The 15,044-nt window shown below is 40.8% G+C and overlaps 1 protein-coding gene across 4 annotated transcripts in view; it reads left to right on the plus strand.

Annotated features, from left to right (window-relative positions):
* LOC146499319 (plexin-B2-like) overlaps positions 1 to 15,044 on the plus strand; it is a 234,773-nt gene that overhangs the window by 176,732 nt on the left and 42,997 nt on the right. For all 4 annotated transcript variants that reach the window (XR_014870228.1, XM_085138090.1, XM_085138092.1 and 1 more), the window contains 8 exons: positions 1,633 to 1,789; positions 3,147 to 3,255; positions 3,407 to 3,518; positions 4,569 to 4,670; positions 4,785 to 4,883; positions 10,449 to 10,536; positions 10,741 to 10,904; positions 14,574 to 14,722. Coding sequence is in view for 3 of the 4 variants with exons in the window: in XM_085138090.1 (XP_084994216.1) it covers positions 1,633 to 1,789; positions 3,147 to 3,255; positions 3,407 to 3,518; positions 4,569 to 4,670; positions 4,785 to 4,883; positions 10,449 to 10,536; positions 10,741 to 10,904; positions 14,574 to 14,722 (980 nt within the window). In the remaining variant the exon portion in view is untranslated. The remainder of the gene's footprint in view (positions 1 to 1,632; positions 1,790 to 3,146; positions 3,256 to 3,406; positions 3,519 to 4,568; positions 4,671 to 4,784; positions 4,884 to 10,448; positions 10,537 to 10,740; positions 10,905 to 14,573; positions 14,723 to 15,044) is intronic.

Here is a 15,044-nt window from a genome sequence, read left to right on the forward strand (position 1 = left end):
TCTAGCTGGGATAATATGATACCATCAATCTTTACAGTTTGACAGGGAAAACGATTTGAAATACAACTCTGGGCTTAACAGGAAGACAATGAAGAGAAGCTAATATGGGAGAAATGGGCTCTCTCTTTTCCTGTTTGCAGTCCTGCTGCAGTGTTTTGGATACACTGAAGGCTTTTCATGGAGCTTTAAGAACAACCTGATAATAAGGAATTACAAGCTTAGAATGTATCTTGATGCATTCTCAATCATCCAGGTAAGGAAATTCATGAGAGGTGTGAGCCAGGAAAAAGTTGATTCTGTTCATCTGGACGTAGCGATTTCTGTGGGAAAAACATTTAGTCACTAATCCAAGAGACTTCATCAATGTCAGTCTCTCTCAGGCCATATTTAATGCTGGAGGTCATCCAGAATGAGTCCCTGTTATAGGTTTCTGAGGATTTCATGACCAAATATAGAAAAACCTGGATTTCAAAGTATGAAATTACAGTTCAAGGTTTCTTTAAGTCTTTGAGACACTATAAGAGAGAGGTGTGGCACTTAAAGAATCCTGAGTTGAACTCTTCCATGGAGTTGAGTATCCAGCCAAGTGTAATTAATGGCCCTGACCAGGTCCTGGTCGCAAAGGCAGCAGCGGTCTCCTCCACCACTTCATTGGTGGAGGCTATACCAAAATTTTAAAGCAAGCAAAGAGACTTCATCCCTCCAGAGTCTCCTTCCTGGCTCTGCCCTGGTTGGACTTCCTTTCCTTTGGATGAAGCTCATTTCAGCCTCTTGCATCCACAATCTTACTCTTTCAGTAGCTACCCATAGCTCATAGCCTTAGGTGGGATTAGGAACGCAGATCCAGAAGTAATCAGCGACTGCAGACGCTGCCCTCCTGTGGGCTCACCACGCGCAGCAGGAGCTGTAGGGCTCTGGTGCTTTGCAGATCAGAGGGGTGGTCTCCGGGTTACCAAACTGTTGCTGTGTTGTGCATGTTTTTCTTAGTTCTTGAGCAGCAGTGCATCTCTGAACTGGATTATCTATACCATCATATTAATCTTTCTGCTCAATGTGTTCAATGTCGATTAGCCAAACTAACAAAAATAAATATTACGACTGGGTTTGTTTGTTGTTGTTTTTTTAATAAAACAGGTGAATGTCCAGGTGTAATAAAAATATGACAACAATATTACAATGTCATGTATAACTTTATAAAAATGCATTGCCACTATTTCCTAGAGGAGAAATTTAAAAAGATATAAGACTTAGGTCTTAGTGTTAGTTCTGCAAGCGCTGCTGTTAATAATACAGTGAATTCATCAGGTCAGTCCTCTGCGTGATGATGCCTGAAACTGCCTCAAACCTTTGCACAGTGCATGCATACTGCGGCTCCTATCTTAATTACTCTGTCACACCCTGTCTTATTCTGTAATTCATACTCGTACACAGAAAGCGCACTCCCTTTTCTCTGTCTACCAGTGGCTCACACCTCTCGTGTTTCTTTATCTCCCCGCAGCCAGTTGAGGTGTGAGGTGAAATATAATTACTTCTCTGCTTTCATTTTCCTTCTCGGGTTCATCTCTAACTCTCCTCTCTCTTTCTCCCTTATTGTGCCTCATAACTCCTTTAATTTGTGCACTCTGTCTCCAGGTGGACATCAGCATACCTGCTCTCCCCGCACTGAGGCCGTCTGATGACTTGCAGTGCGTTTTTGGTTCTTTCTTTACTGGAGCCGTGAAACATGGCGGGCAGGTTACTTGTTCGCTGCCCGACCCTGTGGAAATCCCACCCACTCCTGACCAGCAGGGTATGTGAACAGATGAAGGATGCACAGATAGTTTGTTTTCAGCATATGGACTTTGGATTGGATTAGACTGGAGTGGACTGTCACTCAATTACACATCATAAAAACACATATAAGCATAAACTAGAATCCACAATCATGTTAATATCTTAAAAGAACCCGTTGAGAATGTGGAAAAGCTAAGGTATTACCTTGGTTAGAAAGTGGCATGTGTAAAGTGAACAGACACACTGATATCTGCTAATTAGTGCTAAGTTTGAGTCATTGCATCATTTACTCAAGCTATCCAAAGCTGGATCATGATCCAGGTCCACAAACATGGAACATGCTCTCCAACTCCTCCTGTTATTTAATTAGATTTGGGAATATTCATTCATATTTTGAGCTGGACTGTTATCTTTATTCTCCGGTTTGATGTATTTTTCTTATTGTTTTTCTTCTTTTTTTTATTTGGCTCGTCTTAAATCCTAATAGCACACTGTGTATCTCCCTTTCTATTACCTACTGTTTGTTTACATCTCATACTCATGCATTTTAATGACTTTGAACTGCCTTGTTGATGAAAGGTGCTGTGTAAATGTATTTGGCTTCCTCTCAGCGAGACTGGAGCTACCTCAACCTAACTATTTTAAAATCCTATTGTATTTTTACTCAGGTGTGCAATAAGTTCTGTCTGTTTTCATATTAAAAAGAGGGTAACTGTGTAACTGTTATCAGCTGTGTGCTCCAGGAACAAGAAAGTGAGCTGTGTTTTAAAAAACCTTTAAATATAAAATGTAGGTGTTGCAGTTTGCCCTTTTAAAAGACATTGCCTCCTAACATTGACCCTTATTTTGTGCCAGGTATTAGTGGTAACCTGGTTAAGGTTATTAGGTGTTATGTAGTATAACAGAAATAAATGGAGAAATAATTAACAGAAAAAAAAGTATATTAACAGTAAAGTCAATGTTTTTACATTTTGTATCAAAATACAACAAATTGGTGAATGCAGTGCTAGTGTAATTTTTTTTTATTGCACACTCTTGAAATGTGAAGAATATAAAGATATAAATATTAGCATGTGCTACTCTGTGTGTATAATAAAATAACGTCTGATTTATAAACTGATAAACACTTTGTTTCAGAGTTGATAGGAGCTGGAATTTTATTACTGTTGACCAAAGTTAGCCATGTCCTGCCTCCTCCCTCCTTTAGCTTTGCAGTCTTGATGCTAAGCTAAGTTAGCCGGCTGTTAGTGGTTGCATCATGGAAACTTACTTTGTTTGACTCTCGGTAAATTGCTCCTTTAACAGTTAATAGGAAAAACAACACCAACAAAACCTTGATTTTAATGTGTGTGTGTGTGTGTGTGTGTGTATAGACTTTGTGTCAGTTCCCATGAGGATTGTGGCGAATTCAATCGAGGTGACGTCAGGAAAGTATGACTTCTACAACTGTGCTGCCACCGTCAGGAAGAACCAAAATACACCGTAAGATGGATAATGTAACCTTCCCTCCCCCATATATACATGCGTGTATACCGAAAAAGTATACACGCATGTATATATGCGTGTATCACACATCCGCTTTACATACATAAAGCGGACGTGTGATGGCACGCACTTCTCGTTGTGTTTTCAGGTGTATAGCGTGTGTGACCAGTAAGTGGGGCTGTCAGTGGGACGCTCAGACTCACAGTTGCAGTGACGACGACCATAATGTGAATGGAGATTACATAATCAAACCCCAACAGGTAATAAAATAATAATCTGCAGCTTTTTTTGCCTTTTAGAACTGCTTTAATTCTTCAAGCACCGATTCATCAAGGAGCTAGAAACACTCAGAGAGAGTTTGAGGTGATCTGAGTTTTGTGACATGGTACATGGAAGCAGCCTTTAGTAGATGGTGTGCACATGTCCGTCCATCTGAAGGGACAGACAGGGTAGGTTGTGGTGTTTAGATTATGCTTAGTTGGTAATAAAGGGGCCCAAGGTGTACCAAGCAAATACTATCACACCACCTGCAGCCTGAACAGTTAATACAAGCCAGGGTGGAGCAGTGCTCTCGTGTTACCCTGCTGTCTGAATTGAGATCGATAAGACCAGGCAACGTTTGCCCAGACTTCTGTTATACAATTTTGGTGAGCATGTGCAAACTGTAGCCTCAGTTTCTTGTTCTTAGCTAACAGATTGGAAAGCAGCGTGGTCTTCTGCAGCTGCAGGCCATCTTCTTCATGGTTCAATGTGTTGTGCATTCAGAGATGCTCTTCTGCATACATAGGTTGTAACAAGTGGTCAGTTGAGCACTTTTGCCTTTCCTATCAGCATGAGGCAGTCTGGCCATTCTCCTCAACATAGACTTTTCCTCTTAAAGAGGAAAAGCCGCTCACTGGATATTTTCTCTTTTTTGGATCATTCTCTGTAAACTCCAGAGGTGGTTGTGTGGGTAAATCCCAGCAGGTGTACTCAGTACTATAATTAGCTAATAAGATATTTGCTCTAACGTGCATATGAAGTCTACCTAGTAATGTGGACGAAAGAGTATGGAGTGGCCGAAGCTCATCATTAAAATCAAATATTAACAAGGAAATTGAATGTTTTCTCTGTTTATATTGATGAGTTATTAAGTGTCTGAAGTGTATCACAGTGAGCTGTGACGATTTGATTCAAGGATGGATAATTCACGGCGTTGCTTGAAGTGTTTTGTTTCCCCATGAGTACTTACATTGTATTTGAAGGTGTGAACTGTGCTGTTAGCTGTTGAGCTTAATATTTCTGCTCCTGCTTCTCTTTCTGTGATGTAGTCCGACAGTTGTCCTCAGTTTGAGTCTCCGGAGCCGGCGTTGATCCCTGTGGGCTACCAGATCCCCATCAGCTTCCAGGGTAGAAACCTGGACAGCTACATGGTGAGATCAGTCAGAGCTGCTGAATTACTGCTTCATAAACATCCAAATATTGTCGTCAACATCATCTGTGTGATCATTTCTCTCAATTGTGTGTGTGTGTGTGTGTCTCTCCAGGACCGGACATTTTTGATCGGGACTGAGCTGATGAAGCACAGCGAGCAGGAAGTGACAAAGGAGGAGGAGACATCAAAGTTCAGATTCAGAGGATATAAGGTCAGTATAACAAGGAGGAAGAGGGGACAACCTTGTTAAAATTTGGGATAAAGATTAAATACTTTGAGCCCAAACAAGACAAATACTCTGGTTTCAGTGCAGATTTTCATACTTAAAGCGGACCTGTTAACTCATGTTCATGTTAAACAAGACCGAGGTTTTCAGTTCAGTTCAATTCAGTTTTATTTAAATAGTGCCATATTACAGCACTCATCTCCTCTGAGTGCTTTGTATTGTAAGATGAAGACCCTTAGCATATCTTAGCACATATAGTAATAATAATAATGAGAAATCCCCAACAACCGGACGACCCCCTGAGCGCAAGCACTTGGTGATAGTGGGAAGGAGAAACTCCCTTTTAACAGGAGGATGCCTCCAATAGAACCAGGCTCAGGGAATGGCAGTCATCGTGACAAGTTGGGGGTCATAATGAGGTCAGTGTATGTGCAAGTAATCTCTGTGATCCAATCACAGACTTCAGACCGCTGCGTCCAATGTGGTCATCTCAGACACACAGCTGTGAATGTAAGCACACAAAGTCATCTAATTAGAATATATGTGACGTTATAGGTTGTCAGAGTTTTCATCAGGGTTTCTTAATCACTGAAACTACCAGTTGAAGGCAAATTGAAGGTTTGTGACATGTCACCTCTTATCCCGAAGACTTCTTTAGTTCTAAAAGGTTACCAGATGTTGAACCCCTAGTCAGGCTGTCACCTCAGAGGAGGTCCTGAGACTCATTGACCCACCCTGTCCTCATCTGACTCTGAGCATCTGAATCTCAAGGGGTGTCAAGGTGGCTGATAGTTGGTGTAATAGGCCATTACGGTTCTCTGATGGTCGATCCACGTCAACGTAGATGGCCTCTTTTACTCATGAAGACTGCTCTTGGGTGGAAAGTGAAACATGTGAAAGAAGACTTGGATGAACATGCACAGACACTGATCTGTGTTTAAGCCGTAATACGAGCTGGTTTGATTCTCTGAACACTAAGGACAGGTGCCTCAGGGCTTCCTTTATTTACCTCCTTTAGCAGAGGATACACTGAAGGATCCTCCCTGAAAGAAAAGGAGAAGATTCAAAGGAACGCTCCATCAGGAGGTCAGCATGACTGAACAGAGATCATCACTGCTAACATGCAGATATGCTAAGATTAATTAATCATACAGCAGTGCTACTTTTTGAGTGGAGTGAATGTTGCAGTGTAACTCGGCTTGCACTGACACTGTCCTCGTTTTGGCGTGCTGTATTTCCAGCTTTCAGGATTATCTTTAATTAAATTTGACTTCAGAAATGCGGAAAGCTTTAATAAAGGAAGAGTTAAAGTGGATCAAGAGCAGGGTGAACAGCATTTCTTAATGAAGCCATGTCATTTCACCCTCGTGACTGCAAAGCTCTGTTCTGTTTTTAACCTTAGTTGACATAGTGATATTTTCCACCCGCTTGTCTGTATTTATAACATTTACAGCACAAAACATTACGGCAGCAACACTCAGCATCATTTCCTGAAGAAATGTGACTAGAAAAACACAGAAGGTCTGCAACAAGGTGCATTTTTTAGAAATATGAATCACATAAATTCACGCAGGTAGAGTCCATGAATAAAAATGTAGAACTGGAAATAATCCTGGGTGCAGACATTTGACAGGACCTCTGTCAGGCTGTGCTGAATTCTTCAGAACTGCTAGTTTTTTAGGCCTGCCACTGTCCTCCACTTGTCCACTGTCCTCAGATGTTTTTTTTTTTTAAGGACACACACCAGGCTGAGAAATTTTCGCCTAATAGTTTTGACAGGCTGCATGAGTTGGGTGAATTTTTAATGCTTGAGTGATTGACAGGTCACTGCAAAGAAGCTTAACGAACCAAAATATTCCTCTGAAAATGGTCAAGTACAAGGACCGGATTAATAATGGGTAAAAAAAAGCAGCCAATGTCTAAATGACCCTTAGAAAGCATGGGGAACTATTGGACCACTTCAAAACATTCCAAGAAAGGTCTGACTTCTTACAAGTCGAAGGTCGCAGGTTAAGACTTTTGCACAGTGCTGTACATAATCCAAATACTTAGTAAAGTCTCTACTATGAAACCACTGAAAGCCTTTAAAAGGGGCACGGGAATAAAAGCTAAGAAGGAGTGCTGAACAGGAAAGAATCAGCTGACAAGATAAAAACAGAACGCAGTCTCTGAATGTGAACAGTAATGCTGCCTTTTCTGTGTCTTTGCTAACGTACACAAATTAAAACCCACTTAAAAAAAACCCACTCTGATTCTTGTGCTGCGTCCATTAGCAGCCTGCAGAAAGAATGAAATCTCTCTCCGCTTCTCGGCTTTCTGTTTATGTTTTCAAGCTCGCCGTCGCTGCCGAAAGCTATAGAAAAATCAGGGAGTGCATCATTAATGATAATTAGACAATTAGTGCATCGTTAGCGGTTAATTTGTGAGTAAATGAACATGATTGGGAGTCAGAAAGTGTTTCGAGCGCAGCTCTAAGTTGAGTTCATTGCTTCTGAAATCTTGTGCTTGTGTTTAGTTTTATGTGTTTCGTCAGCTGTTTTCAGTTTTGTTGAGCACACACTGATTGTGCTGTCAAACTGATGTGTGCAATGGCGCCCCCTTATGGACTATAGAGATGGATAATTATTTTTCCTGATTCACTGAACCGCAGGTGTGTGTGTGTTTGTTTCAGTGACGTTTTGCTCGCATCCCTCTCGTACACCCCCCCAGTTTTTCCTCTTTTCTGCCTCCATTGATCCTTGCTTCACGCTGAGTCCAAGTCTGCCAATATGCAGTTAAAGAGTGTGTGTGTCTGTGTGGGGGTGTGCTTTCATGTTTGTGTGTGTCACTGCAGGTTTTCCTCTCATTATCTCTGGTATTTGTCTCTACATGATACTTTTTTTTCTCTTCTTTTATTTTTTTCCCCACTTTTTTTTTTTTCACATATCCTGAAGAAAACTTGTCTTGATTTATGGCTACAGTGGTGTGTGTGTGTGTGTGTGTGTGTGTGTGTGTGTGTGTGTGTGTGTGTGTGTGTGTGTGTGCGCGTTTTTGCGTTTGCTTTTGCTTTTTTCATTGTGTGTGCTGACCTTCACAGTTGGATAGAGGCGAGGTAATTTAGTGTGGAGTTCCAAAATAGGGAGGAAGGTTTTGTTGTTCTGTGTTAATGCAGACCTGAGGGGAAGTGTGTGTGTGTCTAATTGCGTTACTCGTGTTGTGGGGACATGCATTTAAAAAAAAAAGGAGAGCATAAGGGGGATTCACATCAGCACACACCTTGTAAAGGTGTCGGGCTCCGGTCACTCATGCTGTAGTCTTTCATTTAATCTCTGTTCCCTGAGTTTAACATGTAGGCAGCATCGTCTTCCTGGTGTTATAAGTAACCTGATCAAACTGCATTGAGGACAAACTTTGGGAACAATTGCCTGACAGTTTGTCATTTAAGGACTTGTAGGCGTCACGTAAATATAAAACTTCTGTACTAAAGTGTTCTGCATGGTAGAGGAAATGGAAGCTCCAGAAGATGATGCAATGGACATAACATTGGATAACAGTGTCACACTGCTTTTTGCATAATGTCAGTGGGGAATTTTGATAAGTGGTGAAGGAAGCACTTATTGTGCAATACAAAAGTCTTCCTTTGTATGTGAGTTTTTCATTTTAAATGTCAGCGAAATGTCTTTAAAATGTCTCTTAAATCAGACGCTTGCCAGTTAGTGCTGTATTTCCTATGTTATTAAAGCAGATGTGGAATCAGACTATATCAGAGATGGATGTAGCTGCCAGGCCTGAAAAATGAAACAACTGGACAGTATCTTGAGCCTGCATTCTTTCTAACAGCCAGCAGGAGGCGACTGCTCTGCTCTTTGGTTGTACGGCAGTGTGAGAGAAAAGAACTGAATATCTGGACCCCAGATATTAATAAGTAAACATCATGTGTCATTGTGTTTATTTCATAAATTATTATCCATATATTTTGAATAAAACAGGGAACAGGGCACAGTGCTGTGCAGAAGTCTTGGGCACCCGCCATTTCTTTATATTGTTATTTCAAGGAGCCAGTTTTTCTTGATTTTTAATTTTTTTTTTAAGTTGTCTCGAGCATTAGTTTTCCAGGCTTTTTGAGGGGTGTTGGCTGCTTTTTCACTCATTTTTAGTCCAGTAATTGTACCTGCTGCTAGTAACAATCATTTCTTCCTATTTCTTTAGTTGAATTTATGAAAAATGCCAAAGATAACAGTTTGTTAGATATATAATTATATTTCTGCACCAACTTCCCAAAGAACTGCTGAAGCAGAAGCTTTCTACATCAAATGAATCGTATCTGAAATACATGTTTAGAAACTGGTGAAAAAAAATCATGCAGTCCTGACAGGGCCTGAGAGAAACATCTGGACCTTCAGATGATCCATATACTGTTCATTGAAGCCTCATCAGAATGGTCTCAGTGGAAGAGCGGTTGTAGATGTGAAACAAGGAGAAAAGGCTGAGGTATGCCAGATCACACACACACAAAAAAAAAATCAACAGAAATTTTATATTTTTTGTTAGAGGGTCAGGAGAGAGGCACAACAGTGAGCTTCTCTTCAGTAAAACACAGTGGAGGTTCTGTTGTGGTTTGGGGCTTTATTTTAGGCAGTGGTGTTGGGGATCTTGTCAAAATTGATGGTATTATGAACACAGAAAAGCACCATCAGATTTTAATCCACCATCTGCAAAACATCTGAGTGGCAACAGCTTAGTTTTTCAACATACCGATGATCCCAAACACACTGCTGATGCAGAGAAAGCTTACCTGGGTAGCGAACACACAGTGGAACACAGTTGTGGTTTGGCCTCAACATTATTGAAGCAGTGTGTGTGATCATCCTGATAAAAAACAAAACAAAAGGCAGAAACAACCAAAGAAGAGCTTTGAATGTCCTTCAGGAAGCCTGTTGAACTATTCCTGAAGACTATTTTTTTTTAAAAATTGCAGAAAGCTGCCTGACCGAGTTCAGACTGTGCTGCAGAATAAAGGTGGTCACACCAAATACTGACTATTAAACTTGTTAGAATTGTGTAAACTCTGTTTTATTTGCATGTGTAAATAAATCACTCCACCCGTGTCCCATTTTTCTAGCAACATGTAAAGAAATGAAGGGTGGCTCGGGACTTCTGCACAGTACTGTACTGTATATTTTAGGGTTTGGCTAGCTTGTAATTGACAAGCTGCAAATGTATGAGCCAGGTTCAAAATCAAAGAGGGTAACAACCAAAACGCAGAACTATTGGCTTCACAACTCTCCACAAGAATGTCGCCGTGGTATCAAAGTCCATCCTTTATATATTCAGTCCATGAGGTAGTTGTACTAGGTTAAAGCTGCAGTATATGTCCTTCCAAGACACAACCACCACAACGCCACTGGGAATTTAGATTCTCTTAATATAAGTCATTAATTTTTTTTAGTTAAAACTATGATTACGGTTTGGATAAGATAGGCAGTGGTTTTGGTCTCCAGAAACATATTTTTTAGTTAATGAAATGTTCTCTGAAGTGATGGAAACATGGCCGTGTGTCTGTGTGTGCAGTTTGAATACGACGAGCAGCAGGAGGTGAACGTATCCTTCCACATCAAGGACAGAGACACTGAGAGGAAGATTGACAGCACCCTGACAGGTTGGTATTTCACCAACACAGACACTTCACAATCGCACATAAATCAGGATAAAGTGTGAAAGTGCAGTTATCACGCTGTTTTTAGTGTCACCTTCGCTCATTTCAAATTCACTTCGAGCTGCATTATGATAATTAGCCTCACCCTCTCTTCTCCATCTTCTTCTTCATCTTGCTCTCCTCTTCTTTCCGCCGTCTCCCCAACAGTCGTACTGTATAGCTGCTCAGTGGGAAGAGAGGACTGCAGCCTGTGTAAACATGCCGACTCCAAGTACCAGTGTGTTTGGTGCGCCGCCTCACACAGCTGCGTTTACCGGGAACTCTGCCGTTCACCACAGCCAGCGCAGTGCCCCAACCCAGAAATCACTGATGTGAGTCATAAAAACACAAAGCCACGACCTCTGACATGTCGGTAGGAAACACTGTTGGAACTTCTTTATGGACAGGATTGGTTCTATGTTTGGGAGCCTGACGGGTTTGAATGAGTGAAATGTATGTGCGGTAACCTTTACCCTCTGTAAAACTATGGCAGTGAGATTCATCTATCCTTCCATCCATTTTCGTCTGTGGAAGCAGGTTGCAGCAGGATAAACAGGATCCTTTACTTCAGATGTTTTCACCTCACCCAGCTTCTTTTTATGTGAAAGGCCTGCAACCATAGTCTGAGGCTCCTCCAGATATCTGAGCTCTCTAAAAGTCCAGACACCCAACAGATGAATCCAGTTTCTGCCATTTGTATCTGCAATTTTCCTCTTCTGGTCCACTTCTCGCTAAACTCCTTTGCTTTGGGCACCAACTCTCCCCCAACTCAGCAATCGTGTCGTCCACACAAAACTCTGAAACATGATTCTCAAACAGATCTTCCTCACATTGACGTCCTGTTCATATGTAAAAAAAAAAAGGATAACCCAACTGGACTCCAATAACCATCAATCCAAACAGTCAAAAAATGCATAAATGAATAAAACACACGGCCTGGATGGAACATCTTTAAGACCATGTGGACTAATTCACAGGCAGGCATTTTTTCCCTACTGCTTTTATCTTACTTTCCATTTAATGTGGCCCCATTTTCTGATTAACTTTCTTAGTTTATGATTGTGAATGGGCTCCTTGGGCTTTCCCGTGATCTTAAGGTGGATGAGTACTTAGGGGGATGATGGATGGATGATTTCTTGTTGTCTGTGCCAATGTTTTTTGGGGCAAAGCACTACATTTTTCTGTTCATCATTCAGCAAAATCACAGGTAATCACAGCTAATAAGAGAGCTTTATTATGTTCTGGTATCCCAGTTTTGGGTGAGAATTCCTGGGACTGAGTAAAAGATCTGCACAAAGAATGTCTTATTCTTCAGTTTCACACAAATATAACAACCACAAAGACTTGAACAAAAACTGCAGCATGTTCCATTTATAATCTGCACTGAACCAGAGAGTGACCTCACAGCATTTCAGAGATTAAACCGCAGAGCTGTGATGTGCCTGTGTCATTTAATAGAAGCAGAAATCCAGGAGAAGATCTGTGAGTAGCACCTTTAATAGAGCCAGTATTGCATTTTCCCTTCTCATTGTAACAGAAGACGAGAAAACCTACTGACATAAATCACACCGTCGTTCATGTGAAGTTGTCCTTTGTAGAAAAGAGTGCAGTGGGAAAACTGCAACCAGCTCTGAAATGTGCTGCGGCTGCAGAAAAAAAACATACATAGAAAGCAATCATATGGATGACAGAGATTTTACATGGATCTGTTTGATTTTTTGTCACTTTGCACAACCTGATTTGCTCACCAACATATTTTTGTGAGTGCTCTTTCTTGGTCAGCATCCAGGTTTTTGGTGCAAAGCCTAAAAGTTTCTCACTTTTAACCTGATGGCCATCATCATCATCTTTAAAGAAACTGAGTGTTACGTTATCATCTAACCCTGGCTCGCCTAGTTAGCTGGATCCACAGACTATATTTGTGCATTGAATACATTTGAATAAATTGAGGTCATTCAAGTTAGCCACACTATTAATAATCCACATTTTTATCTTTACTGCAGTTTAAATAGGTGAGATGCATTAAAGTCACACTAAAAGCAGCACAACCAGAATTAGGAAGTTGCCACCTCGTTGCCTTTGAAATAGTTACTTCAAAGATGGGGATCGGATCTGCGGCCACTCAGATTCAGCTCAAAGCAGCTTTGCCACATCAAGATGGCGATAAAACAGCAATCAGACAGTCGGTCTGCTCTCAGTTTGCTGTTGAATGGGGCCAATCTGGCAATCACATGCAGTCTGTTTGGGTTAATACACCCATTAACTGTGATAAATTGACAAATCTGTTTGCAGCTACACACATAGAAATTCTACTTACATTAAGTACCAGTTTAACTGGAAAATAGGCGCTTGGTAGGATTGCTTTTACTTAGGAGGAATAACCAATACCTAGTTGGCATCCAGCTGAGTTGAATCCCTTTTTGCAAAGGGTTGATTGCCATTGCAATCAATCTGCGTGGTTTAGAAATTAGACAGCAATTCTTTGCAACCTTTCACCAATCTGTCTGAGAGAGATGGCAGTCAGTCATCTTCCTAAACCACAGGTGTCTAACCCGAAGCCTCAAACCTGTCCTGCAGGTTTTAGATATCAACCTGGGTCAACACCTCTGAATCAAGTGATTAGTTCATTATCAGGACTCTGGAGAACTTCAAGACATGTTGCAGAGGTAATTTAGTCATTTAAATGAGCTGTGTTGGATCAAGGACACATCTAAAACCTGCAGGACACCGACCCTTTAGGCCTGGAGTTGGACACCCCCCTCCTAATTTATTAAACTGAATTTTGTTTGGGTGTCATTTTGTTCAGTATTAAACACATTTTGTTCTTCGGGATTTTTTTCTTTTAGTTGTACATCAAAGAAAACAAAGCAAGAATCCACGAACCCTCACCTACATCCGTGTGGACGGTCTTAGAAATCCACATCTTTCCACAAATTCATCTCTTCTCTTTTTGTCACTGAGCTAATTTTTTTCCTTCCCATATTGTATTCGCTGTTTGTCTCCTCCTTGGCTGCACTGCTTCAGTATGTTTCCTATTTTCTCTGGAACATCAGTCATTTGTTTCGGGCCTGTCTTGATTTCCTCTGGGCTGCAGCTGATTATGCCAGAAGAAGTTAGTTATTTCCGCAGCAGACTTTGGCTTTGCTGAGGATAACAGGGAGGTGAATATATACAAGATGAATTTGATCTTATACGTCGTGCAGTCACGTCAAATTGAAGATGAGATGGCCCAAATTGAAGCAGATATGCGGAGCCTTTATTTCAGAAGATGTGTTTTCACAGGCTGTACTTCAACATCTTTATGAATATTTATACATTAATGTCATAACATTGGAAGCAGAAATATTAAAAAAAAACATTTTTTGTCTTTCTTTATATTTTTTCCCATTTTCAGATTTAACTCTTTACTTCATTAAATCGTAGTACAGAGAGAAAAACCCCAAAAAGCACAGAATTATTAAAATATTTTCTTTATTAAATCTGAAATAGTTGAAAAAAATATTATTTTTAAATATTACAAAGCATCTAGTGCATTTAATGGAATATTTGTTTTAGAAAATGGACGTATTCATTGGTCGGTAGGTCACTTCATTAAAATAAAAGCAGCACGCCGCTGTTTTCACCTTTACACTGTGCTACACTCTAATTAGCATTCAAGTTCACCTGAAGCATCCCTGAAGCCTTCATTTGTTGGACACTTTGGCCAAGCAGAAACTGGTGTGCTGTGAGTGGCACATGCAGGCGTGCCATCATTCTGTGATTTGGGGAATGCTTTGCATCTTCATTATCACTCGGTAGCGTTTGCTTAATTGTAGGAAGCCAAAATTGTTAATATTCGATTGTTGTGCAGTATTCTGTAAGGACGTTTCAAATCTGTTTCTACCCACAGCTTGTGTGACTGATTGACAGAAAAATTAACTCTGGTATTATTGCAGGTTTTGGAATTTAAGCTCTCCTGCTATTTTCTGTGATATCAAACAGTCTTTTCTTTCCTTCTCCAGATCAGCCCTCGGTACGGCCCTCTGAATGGCCGGATCTCAGTGACCATCAAAGGCTCCAACATGGGAATAAAGAAGGAAGACATCAAAAAGATCACAGTGGCCGGAGTGGACTGCATTCACCAGGAGGACAGATACTCTGTCTCGACCAGGTAATCTAACAGGAGCGATGGCCTCATTAACATGCAGATAGAAGCACACCTGTTGCTTTTACACATTAATCTGAAGCTCTTTCACATGCACCTGTGGCAGTGTGCTGACATGAATTATTAGCTAAAGATAAAAATCTATAAAAAGGTGGAAGCTTAGTATTTCTGCACGTCATTTTGGTTTTTTTGGTTGATTGTACCAGGCACTGCCCCGCAGGTGAAGGCTTTGATCTATTAGCCTGACCCAAAACTTGATTACTTACATACTTGCAAGTAATCTCCATATGTAATATACAATTAAGGGGTTGATTCAAGAGGGGGCACT

This window comes from Neolamprologus multifasciatus, chromosome 17 (assembly GCF_963576455.1).
Source record: "Neolamprologus multifasciatus chromosome 17, fNeoMul1.2, whole genome shotgun sequence".
NCBI lineage: Eukaryota > Metazoa > Chordata > Actinopteri > Cichliformes > Cichlidae > Neolamprologus > Neolamprologus multifasciatus.